This window comes from Amphibalanus amphitrite, unplaced genomic scaffold (genome assembly GCF_019059575.1).
Source record: "Amphibalanus amphitrite isolate SeventyFive unplaced genomic scaffold, NRLGWU_Aamphi_draft 000336F_arrow, whole genome shotgun sequence".
NCBI classification, from domain to species: domain Eukaryota; kingdom Metazoa; phylum Arthropoda; class Thecostraca; order Balanomorpha; family Balanidae; genus Amphibalanus; species Amphibalanus amphitrite.
Window position 1 is genome coordinate 370,566 of NW_024881831.1, and position 24,986 is coordinate 395,551.

A 24,986-nucleotide genomic window follows, 5' to 3' on the forward strand; every position below is an offset into this window, starting at 1 on the left:
TATTGACGCACAGTGTAAAAAATCAATGTCGCTAGGATAAACGCCTAACAACACGTCATTGCAACTTCATTGCAGCGCAAAATCTTGCATTGCTAGCGCCTAATACGCAACGGCTTTTGTTACGAGCGAGCGCAGCGAGCGAAGTGAGTCTTTTCAATATAACGGAAAAATCTCAGTATGAGCGGCCCGGCCCGGCCCGGCCCGGCCCGGCCTGTAACGCTTTTGAGAGGCTTATATCTCAGCAACCGCTGGACCGATTGGCCTGCGGTCTTTTTTGTTGGGTAGCCCCATCCCTTCTACCCCGTAATTGACTACTTTTGATACATCTCAGTGACCGTCGTGGCACTTGCCACGTGAAAAGTCAAGGGTGTTCAAGCTGTTTTGCAAAAGTAGTGATTTTGAGAGGCTCATATCTCAGCAGCCGCTTGGGCGATTGACTTGCCGTAATTTTAGTAGGGTAGCAGCATCCCTTCTACCCAAAATAGGATGCTCTCGATGCATGTGGGACACCCCCAGTGCACGTGCAAAATACAACAATAAGAGGTGCCAAATTTGTTCCCATTTCAGTAACTCGGTAATTACTGGGGCGATTTCGCTGAAACTTGGCATACAGGTAGGCACCCACCAGGCAAAGCATTCCCATGTGTTGCGGTTAGGGTGCTACTGCACGTGCGCACGTGCAGGGGGCGTTTCCAGATCTCGAGAACGGCGGGCCGATTGCGCTCAAATTTGGTACACGGTTGGGGACCAGTTAGTAGGGTGCCGTGCAAAAGTCATTTTGGACCCCGTTTGCACGTGCGCACGTGCAGAATGCCGCTTCCAGATCTTAGGAACGGCTGGGCCGATTGCGTTCAAATTTGGCACACCGCTAGCGACCAGTTAGAAGGGTGCTTTGCGCAAGCCCGTTGGAAGTACCGTCTCGCCCTTCCGCACGTGCAGGGCTCACTATCTCGCTCGCTCGTTCTTCGCCCAAAAGGCGTTTTACTGGTTGTATAATGACCTAATCAGTGCCTTCAATCCAAGAAATTTGCTTTTGAACCCTGTTTTTAAAAATGGCAAAATAACTTTTAGCGTGGGGTAATTTGAACATAGTGTGAGAATTTCGATGAAGACAGGGATAGCTCCGAAAAAAACAACGCTCCCAGTTTTTTTTTCCATTATTTTCGACCCAGAGCAGTTGCAGGTAAGTGATGCCAGTTTTAGAAAATTTACGTCTAATATCCGTCTAATGTCCGGCATTTTCGTTGATTTTCCGTCCAAAAATGTTAAAGTCAACTATTTGTCCAAATATGTCCGAAAATTATGCAGCTATCAACACTCAAAACCGTCATTTATATTGCTTATCATGTAATTTTACCAGCCAAAAAGTGTTCATTATATTGAGAGCTTAACAAGCCTTCCATTCGCCATCAATGCTACGCACGATTACTTGATAAAAATGCTTAAGTGTGGCAGACCATCATCCAATGTTGTCCAGACTACTAGGTATAGGTACCTTTGTGCAATCAATTCCGCATTGGACATTATAAAGAATCGGAACTCCGAATGTCCAGGTTCCGATTGGCACCACTATAACAGATGAAGTAAGGTTTGGTAGAGTTTTTATCCAACGGAGATGATAGACGTTCTGTTAATTGAAGAGAGGCAAATTCTGTCAACTGACCGGTGTGCAGCGTGCAGTTTAGAGTTGCAAAATTTCCCTACCGCACTACCGGCATGCCGGTAATTTTTCACTACCGCAGGTTTTTTCGTGGTATCTGGCATGTCTTGCCGGTAGCATGCCGGTATTTTTGATTTTGCACAAAAAAATTATCAGCATATGATTCAAGCTTTGGACACTAATGCGTGGTTCACACCGGATCCGTAATGACCGTTACGTGCCGTAATGAATACGTCGGCGATTAAATAATATCTTGAAAGTGGAGGGCACAATGCAACGCGCATGCGTAGTTCGATTTTTTGGCGACGTAACGCCGTATTCGTTACGGATTCGGTGTGCACCGGGAATTGCCATGTTGAGCGCCGTCCTTCGAATCAAGTGCGCCAAAACTATTTTGCTTATAAACAATCCAAAAAATGGGCTAAAGCTAAGAGCTGTTTCTTAATATCGGTGCGTCAGAATTTTAATTGGTTTTGCTCTCTTTTTAAATTTATTCCTATCACTTTTGCATAGTGGTTTATAATTGTATTTAGGCATATCATTGTTAATTAACTACAATTGTGGGCATGTACTATACAGAGAATCTTTTATCCTTTTTGGCATAAACAAGAAAACATGCCTATGCTGGTCAACGCTGAAGTTCATTTTCTACACTCGTGAATCGCTGCTATCCATGGGCAAGATCAACGTACGCATCGTACAGTTTGCTCAATTGGCTTGCGAAGAGGCGGTGCAGTGTCCGTCCAAGCATCAAGTCTAGCAGGGGTAATATGGGCAGCGAAGTTGACTCAGAACTGCATAAAAGACGTGGCACGAGAATCTATGTATTAGAATTTATTTTGTGGACTTTGAACTTGACCTGTAACATACCTACATGATTAGGGCTAGGCTAGGCCTACGAAGGAAATGTTATCTTTAAATAAACGAGTGAAATGTAATTACGGAACTTGAATTTTATGTACGTCACTCAAGAGATACAAAGAAGGTTGTGACATACTGAAGGCATACCTACATGAAATAATGCCTAAAAATCAGTCGGTGAGTTGATACGATTTTTTTTCAAGTAGAAAGGTCCGCACTTGCAAGTTGCACACGAGCAGACCGCTACCCGCTACCCAGACCAGCCCAATCAATCGCAACATGTGAGAAGGGGTGGGCACGTGCGCATGTGCCGACCAATACTCTCGCTGACCTTTGCAATCTGCATACTTTATATGCGTGGTGTCATTCAGCATACCAAAGTCCAAATGTGAGCGCTATCGGCCCAGCCGATCCCGAGATATGAAAAAGAAGTGCGCACGTGCGCACGTGCCGATCAATACCTTTGCCGACTTGTGAATTCTACATATACGCATGTTATCATTCAGCATACTTGATATAAGCACTTTCGGCCCAGCCGATCCCCAGATATGAAAAAGGGGTGCGCACGTGCGCACGTGCAGATCAATGCTTTTGCTGACCTGTGCAATCTGCAAATAAACTTGGTGTCATTCAGCATACTTAATATGAGCGCTATCGGCCCAGCCGATCCCAAGATGTCAAAAAGGGGTACGCACGCGCGCACGTGCAGACCAATGCCTTTGCCGATCTGTTCAATCTTCATATGTACATGGCGTCATTCAGCACACCAAATATGAACGCGATCGGCCCAGCCGATCCCCAGATATGAAAAAGGGGCACGCACGTGCGCACGTGCAGATCAATGCTTTTGTCAACCTGTGCAATTTGCATATAAACATGATGTCATTCAGCATACCAAATATGGGCGCGATTGGCACAGCCAATCCCGAGATATGAAAAAGGGGTGCGCACGTGCGCACGCGCTGAGGCAATTCGAAATCGTCCTAAGGTCACAGGATGTGTAGTGTGCACCCAGCCAAAACAACAAACAAATATTGAACCGTTTCCATTCAGCCGTTCCCGAGTTATGGTATGACGAGCTCTTTTGGAACCTCTCTCGTCGCACGTGACACGTGCTGTAACAGGCACTCATGAGTGTTATCAATAGCACAGTTCAGGGTAGAAAGGATGCAGCCCCTCCCCAAAGAAGACCACTCATCAAACAGTCAAACCGTTTTGGAGATACATGTCGATAAAAGTCATTACGGCGGCCGGTCGAGCCGAAAAGTTCAATTTTCCCAACTTCTGTTACGTTCCGTAACGAGTACGGTGGACGCTGCCAGTTTACGGCGGCTGGTTGCCACATTTCAACTTCGTCTACAAAAGTCACAATGCTTGGGGAATCTTGAGAAATCTCTAGCTCATTACGTCCGTAACGGTTACGGCGTCATTACGGATCCGGTGTGAACCACGCATAAGAGGCTATTGAATTGTAATAAGTTGGACAATGGGTGGCTGTTGGGTGGGGCGGTTACTGAAATTGCCAAAATGTGGCATCTCATGTAGGGGTAAGCCAGAATCAAGAATGCAGGTTTTTTAGTATGCCGGTAATTTGGCGGTTTTTTTTGCTTGGGGCGTGGTAGCATGCCGGTATCCCAGAAAATGTTTGTGGGGCGGGGCGGTGCCGGTAGCAGCCCATTGGGAAAACTTTGCAACTCTAGTGCAGTTATTGATACTCTGCAACTGTTATTTTTGTTGTTGTTGATTTTTCAAATGAAGGTATGTTTAGAATTGCTCTGCCTATTCGTTTATGGGTCAAACAACATCGGTGCTGGCGAGACTATCGTGTTTATGGCAGGTAAAGGCAGTATGTTCAAATTACCCCACGGTGGGGCAATTTGAACACACCGTGACTTGGTGGAGAAGTGATGCTATGCTATTCAAGGTATGCTCGGCTCGTCCAAAAATGAGGCTTGCATGGTAAAAGCAAGTGACACATGCGCTACTGAAACAATTTTTCTTCATCCAGGGTTGACCTGGAATTTGGTACAACGGAGAAGACGTAAAAATATGTTCAAATTACCCCACACTACCCTACTTTTGCAAAACTGCTTGAACACCCTTGACTTTTCACGTGGCACGTGCCACGACGGTCACTGAGATGTATCGAAAGTAGTCAATTACGGGGTAGAAGGGATGGGGCTACCCAGCAAAAAAGACCGCAGGCCAATCTGTCCAGCGGTTGCTGAGATATAAGCCTCTCAAAAGCGTTACAGGCCGGGCCGGGCCGGGCCGGGCCGCTCATACTGAGATTTTTCCGTTATATTGAAAAGACTCGCTTCGCTCGCTGCGCTCGCTCGCTCGTAACAATTTCATATACAATTTCATCCTGCAGTCTCCACAGTACGCCAGTGTTGGAAGTGTTGAAAGACATTGGGGAAAAATTCAAAGTTATTAAAAGAGATGTTGCTTCATTCAGCCGTTTTTATCTTCCCACAAAAAAATGTGTCTCAACAGTTCGTGTCAATGGCATTTGTATTGCACACATCTATACGATTATGTCTGCACAGTGCACACATGCCACCTACTGCATATACATCAATGCATCACATATGCGCAGAGCGCACGTTCTCATCCCACAGAAAAGCAGACAAACGTCTCTGATTGATGAGTCATTAATTATACGAAACTTCAAAAATGTCTCGAAATTGAATTACATCGATAATCAATTGCACAGAAACTTAACCAATTTGATATTGCGATTGCGATATATGAGGTTGCGATGAGATTTCTAGAATATTATGCACCTTCCATCCTGACCAACAATCGATGAACAGTAACATTCGATGAGAGCATGTCGTCACGAAAGATAACAAACAGCATCATGGAGCACGGAACGCAGTTTCATGTCGCAGAGTCAGCAATAAAACAAATAAATTAAATGATCCCACTCACATTCACAAGCTTGTACCACCATCTGAAAGCAGTTCCTAGTGCATGCTATTCGTTGGCCTTTTGCAGCGAAACAAACAGAACAGGCCGCCGCTTACAATAATCTCTGCTCACGCCGCTGTTGACCATATACCTACCGGCTAAAAAAAAATGAAATTTGGATTTTTTTCAACACTTCATTTGACTCTTACATGGTCAGGTCACTAAGAGTTTTCAACATAATACAGTTTGCAGAGCCAGCCACCGCTTCTCAAAGCCTTTCTTGGACCGAAGAGTCCGACCGATGAAAGAGTGAACCTCTCTCGACAATTATATAGCCTAAAATGCAGCCCTTTTTAATTCTGTTTCCGGCGGTCTCCCCAATCGTCCTTAGACCGTTCGTCCCGTAGCTGCCTTTCCAGCAAGCTGTTCCTCAACACTCTCATCTTTCCTGTCCTTACCCTCTCCAGATTCGTTTCCAGTCTGCTCTCCAGTGAGCGAATCGGTGCTGCCACTGTCTGTGCTCTTTTGAGACGTGACCATATCTCCATTCGAGATCACTACCGGGTCATGATTTTCGATGTTTACAAGTTTAGGCATCAGCTGCGATGCCGCTGAAAGCAGATCCAAACCACTGCCAGCATTGGATGCAGGAGTACTTCTTTCTGTAATCGAAGGCTCCTGTGGGTCTACATCTTCACCGATCGCGAGCAGGAGAGCATGAGCGGTGATTCGTTCCGAGTGATCCTTCGACTTCAGGGCTGCCTTCAGTATCACAATGGTCTCTTTAGTGTCGGCTGTTGGGCTAACTTTGCTCATATCCGCTTCTACTGGAGAGTGGGATCGTGGTTCGTCGGTCGAGGATTCACTCCGCTGAGTCAAGCGCAGCACATCTTTTGCCCTTTGAGGCTGATCCAGTACTGGTGTACCAAACTTCTCACGTGATGCTGTTTTGTCAAGCACGGAGGCAATGCATGCACTGTTAGCCAGGGAAAGCAGGGACGGCACAGCATCTGCTTTCTTCAGTCTGGGCTGGTAGGGCGTCTCTCGTGAGCAGTTCTTCAGAACACATCGGTTCTCATTGGAGACGGTTGTCAGAAGAGTTGATTCTACTTGGGGCGTCCGAGTCAGCGCTGGAATCTGTTCTTCCTGAAAACCATCGACATGATCATCTCTTGGCTTCGGAAGTCTTTGTTGAAGCTGTAAAGACGTAGGATGCTGTTCTGAGGTTTTCGTGTTTTTGCCAACGCTTTGTTTAGCGATTTGCTTCTTCTTTGCAACGAGGTTTGCCGCCCCTTGTTCTGTTTCCTTGTCGAGCTCTTCAACCGCATCAACACCAACCTCATCTACTGATTCCTCGGGTACATATATTTGCAACACCTCGTTCCGTGTGCTCACATTGATACCGAAGACAGTTGCGCGTCTTTGTGTGGGCACCGCTGCGGGGTCCTCCAAGACGGCTTTCGGCGTGTCCCTTTTGTCCGTGACGGAAGAGCAGGCAATGCCATCGGCCTTTCTCGAGGATAGGTTCTGTTCATCCCCATTCACTGCTGTCCTTCGTTTCGCAGCTTTTCTTCTCCTGTGTTTATTTCTCGACTTCCCTGTTTTGATTTGCTTGGCGTCTTCTTTTCCGATGCCACTCTGCTGCTCTTCCAGCCCCAAACTCTCAGATTCAGCGTGGTCTTCCTTGCTCACAGTGCTGTTGTCAGAGATTCTCTCGGCATTTGTGTTACGCCTCTCCTCAGTTTTGCGGCTAGACTCGAGGCTTTGTGGTTGTTTCGGCGCGCTCACTTTGTCAAGTTGATCAGTACCTCCGTCACATCTGGACCAGACAGTGACATCGTTGGTTTGAAGTCCATTGGATTTTCCTTCTTGCATGTCGATCAGCGCGGGACATTCCTGTGAACGATTTGGCTGCATCGTCCCAGACCTGATAAAGCTTTGAACGAAGTGCCAGTTATCGACCACGTCGTCTTCATTGTCAGCGTCTGAATGAGGTCTATGAGCGCCGACTGGCTTTTGCAGTTCCTCACACTCAGAGCCCTGACTCCCTTGCTCCCCATTGCAGTCTTTCGATGACACTCGTTTGGGCGTCGTCTGGTCTGCGGCGAGGGCATGCCTGTCTGAACCCTCACCCACAATGCTTGAAGACGAATTCGATGATTCGATTCGATTTTCATCGCTCAGCAGTAGCACTTGCCGTGACAATCTGCGCTCGACCTTCGTCGCGGGCTCTTGTGAATTGTGAGGTTTGGCGTATTTGGGCAGATTTTCTAGCTGATCTTCCGCCGCTGACGCTGTGGTGAAACTGCTCACAGATGCGGTTTCCTTTGCTGAAAGGAGCTCCCGGACGCCTTCACGAGATTTTGAGCTCCCACTGCTGATGTCTTTTTCCCCTTTGCTCATCTCCATCAGCCTTCTATCTTCACCCCTCTGACCATCAAGGCTCCTAGTGCTCAGCTCTTCCCTCTCCCAGTTGTCGATTTGTCGAAGAACCTGGCTGAGCGCAGAGGCACCGCCCTCCAGAGCGTTCCTGATCCGCACCCGGCGAGAGCTGTGTCGGACCGGTGACCCAGCCTCGGGGGTCACCAGACTGCGTACCAGCAGCATGGAGAGCGCCGGGTCGTCCTCGTCGGCAGAGAGCGGCAGCGGCTCCTCCCAGGGATCCGTCCAGGAGGACCGCGAGCTGAGGCTCAGGTCACAGCCGACACTGCCCCCGTCACAGGAGTCCAGCTGACAGCCGCGCGGTCCGCGAGACGAGCTGTGGGTGAACAGAGAGTGACGTGGGTCAGCGAACAGAGAGTGACGTGGGTCAGCGAACTGAGAGTGACGCGAGTCAGTGTTATGGATGATGGCCTGGCGATAGGTTTGCGTTTCTCGTACTGAGAGCGCTTACGAGGCCAGAGAGCAATAGCAACACCTAAAAGGAAAACCTGGGACCATGAAGTTGTTGGGGCGTAATTGAATGAAGTCAGAAAACACCTATAGCTGGAAGACACGACACAGGTTGACGCTGCGCTTTCTCGCACATCACGTACAGCCCACCGCTAAAGTAAGGTAGGGTTTTACCAATCTCAACGGATGGCTTTGACCGACGATTTTTAAAATGCGGACTGATTGAAAAGAAGACGTCAATAGATAAAGTTGTAGCTGCAAGGGTGAAGATACATGTAAGCTACATTTAAAGTCTCGTTGCAGACTGGCTGATCGTTCCTAGGCTTGAGAAGCAGAACATACCCATGACTGAAACCACACATTACTTCTGCTGTGGACTGTACCTATCCGGAAACAAACAACCCCCTCCGGTCGCACATCACGTATCCGGAAACAAACAACCCCCCTCCGGCTTCCAGGCCAGAGGCCACGGTTATGCAATCATTATTTCTAAACTAACACTAGTGTTGCATGGAAATATGAAGCACAACGCTCGACCTCCTGTTTCAAAGAGACTGGTCGGGTGTCGGCGTCACTGCGTGCCATTACGCAAAAGTTTGAAAGTCCCAGTGCGCCAGGAGAGAGGTTGCTACACCGTCCAACGCTATAGTGAATGAAGAGTAGCAAGTGTCTGTTGATTTCTTTTTTTCTTTTTGTTTTCAGTGATGGCTGGCTAAGCGAGACTGGATTGAACGTTGACTGGACGCTAAAATGTTTGATAGTATAAGGTACCAATGGACGGTGATGGCACTGAGTCAACTGAATAAACTCCCAGTGCTCGTTTATGATCTTATGTCAACACTACGTTGAAAGGCAGTAAAACCAAGATTTCTTTACTACTCAGTAAAACAGCCTCATAAAGTATAATCATCCGTGAAGGTCCAGCTTTCTTCATCGATACATTCTAGCCGAATCGAAGGACAGAGGCTCTTCCTCTGTTCTGTCCCGCTTAAAATGGAATTACAGTAAATTTAAGATAAATGCGTCGCGTTATGTGTTACGGATACATGGTGAATGATGACACAAGATTTTTCCGGTCAGTGATGACCCTGTAAGGTGAACTCATTGTAGAGGTACATCATTTACCTTACTCGATTGTAAAACGAATGTCTTAAACCCAGTTTTGAACCAAGGATTTATTTCAATGTTGTAGTTTTTTTTTTAGTTAATGTATGTAAGCTCCAAAATCACGGACGGTGGCCCTGTTCTTTTGTATCTCGTACGATATATATTTGCTTCCGCCCGACATGCAACATTTATATCCCATAAACCATTTTTATTTCCGCATCGGGATACAATAATAGGTACAAGATGAACATGGTGTAAACGATAAAAATGCATTTATAAGTTTCAAATTAGATAATTTTTTAGCATTCTCCAATATTTACCTAATCATACGGAATGAAAATGGAAACGCGTTAAAAAATTGCGTTAGAAAATTGAACGCATCGTTATATCAGAATGTTTCCATTGCTTTGGACTAGCATAGAGCTAAAAAAGGAAGTGCGAACCATATAAACTGAAGACACGTGTAACACGGTAACGAAGCATTTTATACATGCAAACATCATACCTGTATGCCATTACTAAGCGAGCTATAACAATTACATGCTATTGTGCGGTACAGTAAAATAAAATTAAATATTCCAAACATGCTGATTTCAGGCTTCATTGGGCTAGACAGTCTCCTTGCGTCCTCTTGAAAGTATATATATATGCTGATGACCTTTTCACGTATTATACCGGCCTTATACGATCTGGCCTGATTTGACCCGCCATACCCGTCACAGACACGGAGCCAGCAGGGTTGGCAATCAAGTCAGACCTTTACCCAGCTACCGGGACAGACAGCGCATCAAACATCGACAAAGTATTTCAGATAACAATAACTATTTTATAGACTTTTGAGCAATTTGCCGCCACTCCGTATCATTAGCTTCCAGACTTTCTCGGGTGTTAAAAACTGTTGTTTCAGCAGCACAGCGTGTACCTACAAACAGAGACTAATGACGCTGTCCTCTAGCTGCTTCGGCGCTTTATTCACAATTTTCATTGTATAGGTCGCCAAGTGCATTTTTACCACCCGCATGATCGTCTTTCAGTTCATTTGACACAAGATCTGGAATCTCATGCACCAGCACCAATACATTCATCTCCCTATGGTCCTTCACACTTTTTGATCCATAGGCGATATTGAGACAGTTGCAATGGCAGTTTTTGCTCCAACTTCTGCGGCAGCATCTACCGCACTCCTTCGGTCCCCCTCTTCAGTTATCACTGTGGCAGCTCTCGCGGAGATCACTGTATGCTCTCTCGGCGCCCAATTAGACGGCAGTCTGCAGAACATCGTTGGGCATTGACTTATCAACACTTGTGGGAGCACCATCATTATTCGGGCGTACGGCACCATTCGCGCACGCTTCCGGAGTAGTTAGCACAACAAATAGCTTCTTTCGCATCCTTGGCAGTAGACTGTGCAGATTACTTCATGGAATTCCAGTTTTCAGATTCCCCAGGCCTCTTATTTGCCCCACTTGTTTCCGAAGTTGCTCTTCTCCCGAGTCTGCTTTCCTCCGCGATGACTCTGGCAGCTCTCTGGGTGGCTGCTTCCGCCGCCTCTAGGGATGTTTGAGCTGTAGCCTCCTTGGACAGTTCGCCGAGGCGGTGGGAGCAGCAGCAGACGTACAGGTTGTCGCTGGGGCGAGAACGACGGAGACATGTTGGAACCGAGGAGAAATACGAGGCACAGACGCGTAGTCCTTGGTACTGAATGACATTTGTACGCGCCGTTGTACACCATACCCAGGGCAGCATCAATGTCAGTCTTGATGATTTGTTAGTTCTAAGGATTGGTTCAAATATTGGCCTCACCTCTTAGCTATGATGTCCTCTGTAGATGCTGAGAGTTTCATTTGCGTGGAGGAAGTCCACTCTTCGTCCTGTAGACATGAGAAACACATCTTAGAGACGGGCACAATCACGCACTCTCAAACGGTTTTCCTGTCAGTCATGGACTTATTGGGAAATAACAGAAAGTGGCATGGCTTACTGTGTCTTGGCTCACTGTGTCTTGGTATACTAAGTATTATATAGTTTCGTCAGCTTGTCCATTAAAATGATATTTGATATTTTTTATTGTTTCAATTCCGTTTTACCGGTCCGTTCTCAATATCCGGCGACAGGAGTTCAACAAAAGCAAAACTTTGAAACGCCACTTTTGTTTTCATTCTCCTCTTTCCATTATTTTATAATTCTGACCCTGACCTTCCTGCATTTTGTGACCCAGCGTATCCCAATTTACTGCCACCACTCGCCTCTGAGCTGGTAGAGTCGTAGTAAGCCGTCGGTTCCTGCAGCTCCACCGCCTCGCTGCCGACCAGGAACAGGTCGAAGGCCCGCTCCAGCACCCGGTGCAGCTTCTCGTAGAGCTGCGCGGCGGCGGCGGCCGGCAGGCGCGGCGCGATGATCAGGGAGAACCGCTGGCCGGCGTCCTCGGCGTACGACTGACCTGACAGCGCCAGCCGCTCACACTGCGGGGAGATGGAGGTCATACGGAGGTCACAATGGACGGGCTGTCACGGAGAGTTCCGCAGAACATCGATATCATTCAAAGCTTGATATCTAAAAAAAAAACTGGGATATGCTAGGAATATAGCGAACTTAAATATGAAAACAAGATGAAGGGAAAAGTTACTGCGATTATACTAACGATAAAACTCAAATGCTGGATTTGAAATGACAGGCTTCGCATGATGAAGCTTAGAAAAACTTCTCATGTGTATTCTGGTCAAGCAAAGAAGAAGATTGACGTGCCTCTGGAGTCTGGGGCCGATTCGAGATGGCGCACTAGGAAGCTAGTAAGACTAGGCGGCCAAGTGACACTTGAATGTAGTGACACTAAGCGGTATTTTACACCAATCGGCTAGTGGCTCAGCGCGAACCGAAATCGCATAGTGACGCTTGAAATCAAGTGTCACTAGGGCCTTAGTGCGCCAACGCGAATCGGTCCCTGGTACTCACCATTTCACCAAAGTCCAGCTGACGAACCGGCTCGACCACAGACTCGAACATGGCGCGGAGCGTTTGCCGCATCGGCGACGACCGAACTAATTTCTGAAAGTGGAGCGACAAGCTGAACAGAGATGATTTTATTGCTTTAAAAACTCAATCATTTGACGTTTAAGCATTTTCAGAATCCAGAGGCCCAAAAACGGCATTAATTTGGATTTAAATCGGTAACCTTTAGCTATCAGTTATCTTAATCGGTAATTTATTTCAATTGGTAATCCCAAATCGGTTATAACTAAGCAAAGCGGTAATATATAGAGATCAAAGGATTCGGTATTTAGAACAAAATATTGAACGAGCCCTCCTCTGCGGCCCACAAGCCCAAACAACTCGGTAAGAGTTTGGCGAATCACCAATCAGCACGTCAACCGTCACAACATAGCCGCGGCTATTTGACTGACCGCCTGTACGTCCCAGAAGGCGCACTCGGACAGCCACATGGTGTGCAGGTACTCTCTGAAGTCCAAACAGCGCAGAAACCTGCCCGCGTCGAGAGCGCGCCGCACCACAGACTGACTGGGAAACCGCTGTACAGGCCTGGAACGAAGCATGCGCGTGCTATGTAAAACCAGAAATGGAGTAGAAAGCACCCTCTTATAATGACAAGGGGCGTTTGAAAATACACCGTGTTACACATTACATAAAGACTATTCAGTTGGATAGGTATGACCCACTCGTTCAAATCACAGTGACGCTCAAATAAACAGAGGCTTATGAGGATCAGTATGAACTCAGTTTCATCTTAACATCCATTAGTCACTTGAACAAACCAAAAGAACAAACGGTCGTATCTCACCCATCTATGTCCAGTCCCTCTTGCATGTGCACCAGGACGCCACAGCTCAGTTCGATTGGATGGTTTGGTGGCACCGCACCGCGAAACATGTCGTAAACTCTTACGAAACCGAGCTGCGTCCGCCGACGTAACGAATGATTCGGCAGCACGTAGAATCTCATCCTCTGGAACAGCTGTGAGACGGATTGTTATAGTGTAATTCGAGTCTTGCAAAGCCCATGAGAACAACGACCTGGTGCACTACAGTTATCGCTTTATCAGTCATTAAAACTCATTGCTTAACATTCACTTATCGTCTCTGTCTGGATCCTTATTTGTTTATATTAAGGGTCTAAGCTTCATCCAGGTCATTAGTCCAGAAAACGGCATGTAAATGAATTGAATTATTGAATTTATGTCATTTTCTAGTACTGACACAAGCCCCGATTCCGGTTACATACGTGGTAGTCGGTGACATCCGAGCCCGGCTGGTAGTGAAACACATCGATGAGTGCAGGAATAGCGGCATCGAAGTCATCCTGACAAACAGCTGAAAAGGGAGGGCACGGGACCGTTGAACACACACGTTAGGTACAGGGTGTCTCAAAAGTTCGTTCACAGGTACCAGCCATGCTTTTTTGTCAATAATTCTGAATCAACAAGAAATTAACAGTCGAAATTTTGCATGGGCATTGGTGACAACCTTCCTCAAGCAGTCTCATTGTTTTCAAGTGCATTCGACCCTTCATGAGCTCACAAAAAGGGTTCACCTCTGGCCATCGGTCAGGCACGAAAATGTAGGTTACAAAGTCGGGTATGTTGTGAAACTCTCTGTTTCAGGAGTAATGGGAATGGTTAGGTCGGAAATGACACATGGCTAAGTGTCGGCGAGGATGAGTGCAACATGATGATCATCTCATAAAAACGGTGGCTAAAATTTTTGAAGGACGAAACCATGCGAGACTAACGGCGTTTTGAACGACCCTCGCACGACAGCAGACTCGTGTTCCGGAAAGCAGCTGAAAATACGGTCATAACTATTGAAAAATGGCAAGAAGGTCACAGACAGAGGTTACCCATTTTCAAAAAGTGCAGGTCATCGTAAAATAAAGACAAATTATAATTTAAAATTGTTTATAATATCTATAACGCTAATTTTTGGGGACAATAACACAAAAATCGTCAATGCCAAGGACACCTGACCCTCCAAAAGTGTCAGTTATTGTAGAATTTTATCTAACGAAGTTTCAAGAGGCAGATCTGCAGCGAATAATTTTCTTTTAAACACAAAATCCCGATAAAACCACACGATGGACAGGTTTGGGCCGTTTACAAAGCAGAACATCTCCCGAGGAAAACACTCCGCAACTGAGCGAAGGTCTTGGCATGGTTAATGACGAGCGCTTGGAATTTGCAAAATTTGCACAGTGTGTCTGAGAAACAGACGTCCGACACATTCTGCTACCATATGATGCGAAAAATTTACTCCTGGCACTTCCCGTTTGTTCAGGACTGGGGTCGTTTTGAAAAGGGAAATGGCGCTTGGGATGTCGGCGCCAGTCATTCATGAAGGAGTTAGCGCCAGAGAATGCCTACAAACTACTCAAGAATGGTGTCGATGCAAGCTGTCGGCTTTCAGGGAAAATCAGATGTTGCCAAGGAGCTAGTCAAAACTAAATCCGACGCAGAAACTGCAGGGGATTCCCCTGCAAGAGCTTGAAAGCTGGTAACCTTTTATCAGCCTCCGGCAGCTGACGGAGCAACAAAAATCGGTATGGGCAATTTTTTTTTTGAAGATACAGCAAAGGGGTTGGTTTCCAACCTTCTTAATCAGTTGTCAAAGCATGCATATTTGTCTAGTGTACACACAGACACCAAAACCTTATACTTTTGGCCGGTTCTTATATGCTTCATTGGCATGGGAAATGTGTGAACGAACTTTTGAGACACCCTGTACATATCGTGGGAAACGAACATTCATAAAGTCACGACTTATGCGACATTAAAATTAACTCCTTAGTCCTTACCGAATTGCATTTTGTTGCACGATAAAATAAGTCACGCCAGCACTATAATCCGTGCTACCTTCCTAGCCAGAACTGCAGTCTCCTCTCCGCCGCCGCTGGTAACTGCAGCGGTACATAGCAACATAACACCAGCGGAGGTAGGTAATGAGAAGTGTCGAAGCGGGAAGGCGACTTGGAGATTGGAGGAGAGCGGCTTTGATTACTAGCTGTGGTGACCAAAATACATGGGCCTCATGTCCGCTCAGTGGCGCGGGAACTTATTCCAGACGGGGGGGGGGGGGGGCTGAACCATAATAGAGATCAGTCTAGGGTACCCGTAAATCTAGTTTTCTCACCGGTTTTAGGACACTTATTTTTCAAACCTTGGCCTTTTCAACAAAAAAACGAAATTATTTGCAAAAAAAGTCAGGTATTCCGTCTCAGCTGAGTGAAGAAACTAACGTTTGGCAACCTGGAATAAAGGTTTTAATCTGCCAAATGAGTTGCCGAGCTAGTGAAAGAGGTGGATGTTTCACTTAGGCGTACATGCTTTCTTCCTTTGTGACCCACAACCCCTAATTTGGGGAGAACAAGCTGCCCCAACGGTTCCTGATCTCATGAAAAGTTGTGGGGCACCGCCCCCACGGCCCCAGAGCTGTGGGGGCAAGCTTCCCCCACTGCCCCCTCCCCTGGTTCCCGCGCCTATGTATGACTCATGAAATTATGTTGGTAGATTTCCGAGTTCGATTCCTCCAGCTGGGGGGGGGGGGCTCAAATACATTACGAGGCCCCCCGCCGAAAAGTTGGAGAGGCTCAGCCCCCGCTAGCCCCTCCTCCCCTTCCCCCGGTTCCCGCGCCACTGTGTCCGCTACCGACGACATGCTGCTGCCTGCTACTGTTCCGCACGGCAGTTGAGCCCTGCGGGACAGCCTAATTGCCAGGCGTTTTATCTGTGGCCGTGCCGGCCGACGCAGCGCGAAGCGAGTTGAATAGGATTTAGATACCGCTTCATATTTGATCTCCAGCTCACTTACAAGGAAAAGATGTTACAGACATTGTGAATTGTCACGGTATGGTGTATGTTTTAATGAACCAAATGAGTGCACACAGAGCTGGCAATAATGGCCAAAAAGACACAATTGTATAACCTGTGACGGTAATCAGTCATGTGAGCCAGGGTACAGTGACTTAGGATGTGGAGTGTGGAACCTGTAAAGCAAAACCTGTCCCAGAAAACCCCCAACAAATCAAACCACAGCATCCCATGAAGTAATCAGAACAATGATAATCAGCACTGGCGGTCCGGCGGATCTCGGGGGGCGGGTCGCATCGCATTCGGGGAAAATGCCCCCTTGCAGTGCCAGAAATCGGTTAAATTTTGTCGTTTGTCCAGGACGGACAAGAAACTGAACACTTTTTATAAGATAAAGTTTGCTTTAAACTGCATAGCAGTGCGTAAGGAATCTTAATCGGATTTTGTTTTATTTGGAGAAACTTTTTGGGGTATGCCCCCCTCCCCCGGCCCCCGCAGCGTTCGAAACCGACTTTCTGAATCTGTCTATGTCTATGATGAGCTTTATAATTTACATCATGAACGCTATAATTTGAAGATTAGATACACCAAAATTATAACGAAAACAGAAGCAGCCTGATACTTATAACCGCGGGGTAAGACCTACCTTGTTTACTCCCGCCGGCTCCAGGACGGCCGCCTCGATTGTCATTTTTGCACGACTGTCTGGAGGCATCTTCTTTGACGTTTTTTCTCCTTTGCTGGTGCCCTCTTCTAGGCATGGCGACGCCAGTAGTGCTTCTTGTGGGAGTCGCTACCTGTTGGTGTGTAATAAAGCGGTAATTTACAAATCCATTAACGCTAGATTTAAAAACATCTCTCTTTGGTTCAGAAAGGACGGATTATTTTTTCATAAATATGCAAGATATTACAACAAAAATTACCCGACGTTTCGTTTATTATAACTTTTTCAAGGGTAATGAAAAATGACGTACCCAAGGGGCAAGAAGGGGGGGGGGGCACGGGGGCCACCTGGCAACTCAACGGATTATTTTGTTTGCAATCGATTATGCCAGTTCTCGTTGCAATTAATTGGTCTTTAGATAAAGTAAGTGGAGAAGCTGATCTCAACCGAATCAATGCTCGGCCTTCGACTCTGACTATCAAACTAACGGCGTGCTTAGGGTGGCAGTTGTTAATTCACGAACTGCGGTGTGCAATGCACACTGCACACTGAAGAATGCACACCATGCATCCTATAAAGTTCTATTTTTTGTAGGTATGATAAATTTGAACGATTTTAAAGTTGATAAAATCAGAATCTCTGTAGTTGTGAATTCAGCAGGCATGCAATTTTGAAATAAAAAGTCTTAACCCGCTCCCCGTTGGGCTATTTGCGGACCCTTCCACCCGTTGTCCCCCCCCCCCAGATCTCGGAGACTTACAGACCGATTTTGAAAATTTAAGCGGCGTTCGATAGCCCCACCAGGGGTCTACCTTGTGACCAAGTTTCGTTGACTTAGGTGCAACCGATGACGCCACAGGACTGGATCAAGGGTCGCATTTCCCCCGATTACGGGCCTCCTAAGGAATGCGTTATAACATCGAATAAAAGGCATGTTATCGAAAAGCATCAATGCAGCGTTCGCCTAATGCAGCGGTCGCCTAATAAGTATGCTGTTAGATCACTGATGCCAGGTCCGGTCACAAAGGGTCACAATATACTCAACTATACTATACCTACTATATTATAGGATGTTTTATGGCCAACGTTACATTTCAAATTCAATGCTGTGGCCTGTGGGTTACACGACGAATAGGGCCAGTTCTGTTCTGGTGGAGGTCAGGTCAAGGTCCAATAAAAAAGATCAAATTTCAAAGTTGACATTTTTGCATATAAAGGTTATCTAATATCTATTCGATGCAGCTCATCACGAGGAATTCAATGGGGGTCTTTCTTTTACTCTGCGTGGTCTAAAACGGCTAAAAATTGAGTTTGAAAATTTATGTAGGGGTGGAGACTCGAGCCCGGTCCTGTGGGTCTGTCGCTATCTCCCCCTTTATCAGCTCTGCTACTTTACTCTACGTGACTAGTGTTAGGCAGGGACGTCCCCCTTTGTGCCGTTAACCCGTCTGCCACCCGGGCCACTGTCATTCTATACATGCAACTACTGTGGGGCCGTTTTACTCGGGTGGTTCAGTGGTGAATGCTCGCCATTTGGTAGCCATGTAAGCAGCAGCGCGGGAGCATGCACTGACGGAATACATGATACTGCACGGTGCTCTCAACAAGGACAGGAGCTCGAGCATACTAAGGCAATGGGAACATTACTTTACCGCATTGAAGCTACCAGGCATAATACAAATGATGACAACAAATGGAGTACAGGGTAAGAGCTGGTATAAAGTTTGCAAACAAGCCATCAACGCGTATACTAAAGCAATGATTATAGAAGAAGCTAGCAAGAGACAAACTATACAGTGGATCGCCGATATTGCACAAAATATGGAAGAATACGAGCCAGCGAATCAATTCTGGCCGAAAAACAGACTAAGTGTTATTGGCAGACAGGCGACAGGCACGAGGATACGACTTCTAACGGAGCAGTCGCTTCTTGCCACAGGAGTCTTAACCTTCCAGGCGGTGGGGGGGGGGGGGGGGCAATTTTTTGCCCCCCCTTTACTTTTTTCGATATATCTCGAGAACCGCTGCGCCGATCGTCACCAAACTTTCAGTACCCTCCCGGGAGCAGCTAGCGCACATGGTGACCAAAAATTTTTCCAAAGGCTATGATAGGTTGGCCGCTAATGACGTAAGAGTGACGTCATTTTTGCCATTTTCGACCCAAAAAAAGGTTTCGCGGGAAGAGCTGTCAGGCCTACAGCTTTAGAGATACAGAAAAATGTTTTAGACATAAAAGGTGTGGAATCGAAAGGGCTACAAAACTGCTATTTCGGTTTTTCAAATTTTTTGGATTTTGACCCCCAAAAATCACAAAATAAATTTTTTGAATATAATAGCCAAAAAATCCAAAAAGTTTTTTGAATTTCGAAAAAACCGGAATATATGTGATAGTCCCTACCGCCTTCTATCTACATACCAAATTTGAGATCGATACCTCGTTTTTTGGCCAAGTTATAGCGAAAAAACTGTTCAAAATTGATGACGTCAAATTTTCAAACTCAATTTTTAGCAATTCTAGACCTCGTAGCGCAAAACAAAGACCACCATTAGACTCCCCGTGACGAGCTGCATCGAATCGATACCCATTTTGTGCAAAAATATCAACTTTGAAATTTGACCTTTTTTGACCTGACCTTGACCTGACCTCCACCAGAAAGTGACCTAAACCGTACCTGATGCTCTTATAAACAACACCATTGAGTTGGAAATGAAAAACTGGCCATAAAACATGCATCACATAACCTTAGTAAAGTTGGGCTCATGTGGTGACCCTTGGTGACCTTTGGTGACCTGACCTGTGACCTGACCTGGTATGACCAGTGACCTCTAATAGCAACATATGTACTAGACAACTGACGCCTTATCGCTGATTTTCGACAAAATGCGTTTTACTCGGTGTTATAGCGCTTTCCCTAGAAGCCCTGTGAACGGTGAAACATTTTATCTTTGACCTGACCTGTGACGTCATCGGTGACCCCGAGGTCAATGAAATTTGGTTTCCCTCGACAAATTTGACAGGTCTATCGAACGCCGTTTGAATTTTTCGGATCCGTCCAGTAGTTTCGGAGATACGGGGGGGGGGGCAAAAAAGTGCCCCCCCCCCCCACCGCGTGGAAGGTGGCTGGTAGGCCCACCGCCTGCCGGGTTAAGAAGGCACGCTGAGCGAAATGAGATCTGTCCATTATGCATGAAAGCAACAGAAACTCTTGAACACTTTCTTTATGAGTGTGTGGAACTGCGGCAAGAACGTGAGGAAGGACAGAGGAGGTGGAATGCGAGGTTAAATAGGACTCTACCTGCGAAGCTGACTGTCCGCAATGCTGACTCAGAAGAGGCCTTGTTGATCAATTACCTATACAAGACAAGGATACAAAAGGAACTGCAGTCTGCAGGTCGACAGCAGTTGAAACGAGCAGGACAAGAAAAGAATCCTGTCCTCATCCTCCCAGTCTCTCCTTGCCCGGTGCCACCACTAGCGTCTTGCACAGTACCTAACGTAAAGGCTGAGATAAGGAACAGCAGAGGGTCATCAGGGAGGACAACCTGATGGTGCACCCGATGGGTGGAACCGACGACTGAGAAGGTAGCCACGCGGTTGGTAGCGTGCTGATGGGTATACTAATCTAATATGCACCAAACACTTAGCCACTCAAAGTCAAACTGGCAGGACTACAGTGCCGACTGAAAATGCTCCCGCTCTTTCATTCCTCCTTCTCGTGAAAAACCTCCATGTAAAGATGCTATCGATTTAGCCCCAATGTATTTACACCAAAATAGTAATGGACTGCCATGAGAAAATAAACACATCAATAAGGCCGCCAAAATATGCGCAAACTACCCTATCATACACTAACGCATTCGCAATAAAAGGTTAACCGCCTTCCCTTGCTCCAAACTTATCTATAGGAAGACCTTTGAGCCCGCATCTTCCTCGTGCCCAGGGACCGCACCTTGAAACCGAGCCAGCAGCGGTGATTCGTCGGAGGGGCCTCGGAGCAGCGCACTCAGCAGCGAACTGACACCGAAGGCCCCGCTTCACTCTCATTCACCGCTTTTGTACTCGGCCCGAGGCGGTAGTGCGTTCTAAAAACAGGCATGAGGCAAAGGCCATGTCCTTCGAACGCACCTGGCACCCAGGCACTAACGCACCGACAGTCACCGTCCCCCCGACACACGCATGAACGGCCAGTCTATTCTGACCGTCTACAATTTGGTGACACCTGACGGTTTTCAAACTACGGGCGCAAAACAATGCCGCGAATTTAGACGACGAAGACATTTAACGTAATAAATTTTCAGCAGTTTCTTTCGCCATAATTTGCCAAAAATGTACATAAATGTAAAAATGTAGCTATTGAGCTCAAATTTGGCACGTCAGTAGCAGACCGATAGTGATATAACATGTGTTCCGTTTTTCGAAATTTTGAAAATTCTGGTATTTTGCGAGATGTTATAAAAAAATCACTTTTAGTTTTGGGGATCAGAATAAAAAAAAATCGACAATTCGACAAGACATTTTGGAGCCCTGTTAATTATACCTACACCTTTGCTACTTTGAACATTTTCTTTATCTCCAAAACTGCAGGCATAGGTAACAGCTCTTCCTGTAAAACGTTTTTTTGTGGAAAATTGCAGAACATGATGTCATTCTGACGTCATTTGCGACCAACCCATCATAGGATTTGGGAAAAGTTTTGATCACAATATTGATGCCTGGAGAGGTCCTGAAAGTTTCGTGGTGACATCTGCTAAAATTTGGGAGATATCGACTGAAAAAGAGAAGGTCCGTTTCGGCCCCCCTCCCCCCACCTCAACGGGGCGCGGGTTGAGTGAAATGAGAACGATCGTATGTGGAGGTTTGTGCCTAGCTAGGGGTGCATGAGCTCTCCAAATTCCACACTGGCTTGGCTTTGGTTGCCGGTTGGAGCCGCAATAGACTGCATAGGTCAAGGCCACCGCTATAGGGTGGCGGTGGATTTGCTACGCCCGGGCACCCCCAGCTCGGCACAAAGTTCCACCTATGGGAACGATAGTAACAAAATAAAAACAGCACATAGCTGCATATCAACTCTGCGTTTCCCTGACGGCGCTGTCGGTGTCAATAGCGACTTTACAAACCATAGCAAAAATAATCAAATCCAGGATCATTGCCTACTTACCGTAGAGTGACGCCTTCCAGCTTTCCAGCAATGTTGCCCTTCCAGCCTAAATTAAAATAACAATGTTTAAAACATCCGCGACTGGGCAGCCCAAGCGTCAGCCCCTCCACCCGCGCGACCGACCGCGACCCCGCCCTCCGCCAACTGAGTGTGCGGACTGCGCCGCGGGGCACACGCCACGGGCCGGGTCACTGACCGTACTGGGCGCAGAGGCGTGCCCAGTCCTGTGAGAGGGGAGGTAAAAGCATAGGCGGCGGAACGGGAGGGCACCAGGGCAACGTGGCCCCCTTTGATTTTGGCATTTTAACATTAGCCCTATGGGCGTTGCATGGAAAGAATGGGACCAAAAGTCGGCAGTGCCCCCCCCCCCCCCCCCTTAACCCTCGCCCGCCGCACATGGGGGGGGGGTGGTTGCCACCCCCCAGGCAGTCTTTCTGCTCTGCACTCAACATTTTTAGAGCTAGAAGGCTGATTTTTCGTATAGCTGCTCGTCTATTCTTTCTTGATGTCCACTGAAAATTTCAAGTTTCTGTGATTTTTTGTTTCGGAGATATGACCTTGTTTTTCAGGTCATGTCATGACCCAAATGGCCAATTCTCAACATCTTGCGTTTGCCATGGGCCTTGTGAGCTTTTGACACCCTGATTTCGGCCTTTTTTGCCAGTCTTACCTCCCACCTATCATGGAACATGTTGTTCGACGATGTACAGGGGTCAAGGTCAGGGTCAAGGTCAACCTAGGTCATCTAAGATAATTGCGTTTTAGGCAAGCTGAATTTACTTTTTGTGAAGTTTTTTGACTGCATTTTTGGTAAAAGCTTCTCAGATCATGATTTCATGTGATATGGACCCAAAAACAATCGGTGCACACATCAGTATACACACAGACACACACAGACATACAAACACATATAATTGACCTTGACCTAACTTGACCTGAAATGACCTCAGCAGCAAAATTCTCGTCGGATAGTGTGACAAAGAGGTTCTAGCTGGCTTGGCACCAGAAAACAGCATCGTTATCGGTATTTGATAAGCAGCGCACTTGATATCCAACGGTGACCCAAAACAGCAACATTTTTTAGTTTGACCTGACCTGGAAGGTCAAGGACTGACCTGAGAAGGTAAAACTGGGTATCATTGGATTCGTCTCTTCCCAAAGAATCTTTTTGGTCTTTACTGCTAAGCTCTATCTCCAACAGGAACGAAATGGCGCGGGGGGGGGGGGGTGGCAACCACCCCCCCCCCCCCCATGTGCGTTCTAGGATGGGAAAATGGCATGTGCGGGCGAGGGTTAATTGAAAGTGTTCCGCCGCTTCTGTGGTCAAGGATGTTTGGTGTTGACAAGGATGTTGCCGTTGCGATAGGCTGATCTGAAGAACAGTAGAGGAAGGGCAACGAAACTGAAGCTAGGAGTTCATCCAGTGTCGCGGGAACTTCTTCCAGACTGGGGGGGGGGGGGGCTAAACCATAATAGAGATCAGCCTCTAGGTTACCCCCAAATCTAGTTTTCTCACCGGTTTTAGGCCACTTATTTTTCAGACCTTGGCCTTTTCAACGAAAAAAAAAAACGAAAATATTTACAAAAAAGTGAGGTATTCCGTCTCAGCTGAGTGAAGAAACTACCGTTTTGGCAACCTGGAATAAAGGTTTTAATCTGCCAAATGAGTTGCCGAGACAGTGAAAGAGGTGGATTTTTCACTTAGGGCTTTCTTCCGTTATATTGTGACCCACGACCCCTAATTTGGGGAGGACAAGCTGCCCAACGGTTCCTGGCCTCATGAAAAGTTGTGGGGCACCGCCCCCACGGCCGCAGAGTTTTGGGGGCGGGGCAAGCTTGAAGCTTCCCCCACTGCCTCCTCCCCCGGTTCCCGCGCCTATGTATGAATCTATGAAATTATGTTGGTAGATTTCCGATTTCGATTCCTCCAGCTGGGGGGGGGGGAGGGGGGCTCAAATACATTACGAGCCCCTCCAGCCGAAAAGCTGGAGGAGCTCAGCCCAGGGATGTAATTTTATATCTCTTTGTGGGGGCATGTGCACCACCAATCCTGAATTATGCCCCCACAATGATGAAAATGCACCCACAAGTCTTTTACAAGGCTGCAGGCGTCCTTTCAAGAGCACGGCGCCCTTCGCATGCTCTAACGGCGTCCTCCTGGCCGTCTCGCGTTCATGGATAATATAGCGTTTTTAATCACTCGGCGCCCTTCTGGGAGAATGGCGCACTTTTGACAGCACCGCGCCATTCTCATGGTCTGATGGCGCCCTCCTGACCGTCTTGCGTCCTTAGGTCTCTGTTCACCGTGCATCCCTCGACTGTTCAGCGCCCTTCTGGCCTCTCAACGCCCCTGAACCACATAGCGTTTTCAATCACTCGGCGCCCTTTTACGAGAATGACGCCCTTTTCATGATCTCAAGGCACCCTTGTAACCGTCTGGCGCCCCCACGTCCCCACCAACGTAGCCAGGGCTGCGGAGTCGATGGATTTTCGGCGACTCCGACTCCGACTCCGACTCCGGCTTTCAAAAACAAGCTCCGACTCCGACTCCGACTCCGGGCAGAATTGTCGACTCCGACCGACTCCAACTCCCGACTCCGACTCCGCAGACCTAGCAGGGCTGCGGAGTCGACAGATTTTCGGTGACTCCGACTCCGACTCCGGCTCGGGTTTCTAATATCGACTCCGACTCCGACTCCGACTCCGGTCACAACTGTCGACTCCGACCGACTCCGACTCCGACTCCGATTCCGCAGCCCTGAACGTAGCATTACTGACTGTGCGGCGCCCTTCTGGCCTCTTAGCGCCCTTGGACCACATAGCGTTTTCAATCACTCGGCGCCCTCCTAGCAGAATGTCGCCCTTTTCATGGTCTCACGGCGCCCTCGTAACCGTCTGGCGCCTCTACATTTGGTG

General features: G+C 47.3%; 1 protein-coding gene across 5 annotated transcripts; it reads right to left on the bottom strand.

The window, feature by feature from the left end:
• Nucleotides 1-5,017: 5,017 nt before the first annotated feature.
• On the bottom strand, nt 5,018-22,273 carry LOC122388824. Of its 5 annotated transcripts, none has more exons than XM_043380247.1 (9): nt 22,071-22,273; nt 16,894-17,044; nt 13,670-13,758; nt 13,230-13,402; nt 12,835-12,970; nt 12,386-12,478; nt 11,680-11,895; nt 11,237-11,304; nt 5,018-8,192 (listed from the first exon to the last, which is right to left on the bottom strand). In XM_043380247.1, exons 2-9 carry the CDS (start codon nt 17,006-17,008, stop codon nt 5,822-5,824), a joined length of 3,261 nt encoding a protein of 1,086 aa, XP_043236182.1. In that variant the 5' UTR covers nt 17,009-17,044; nt 22,071-22,273; the 3' UTR covers nt 5,018-5,821. The 5 variants fall into 5 exon arrangements, with proteins under 5 accessions (XP_043236182.1, XP_043236181.1, XP_043236183.1 ...); XM_043380246.1 differs by having other exon boundaries at nt 16,894-17,052; nt 22,071-22,223; XM_043380251.1 differs by lacking the exon at nt 5,018-8,192 and adding an exon at nt 9,627-11,060 and having other exon boundaries at nt 22,071-22,226.
• Nucleotides 22,274-24,986: the final 2,713 nt, after the last annotated feature.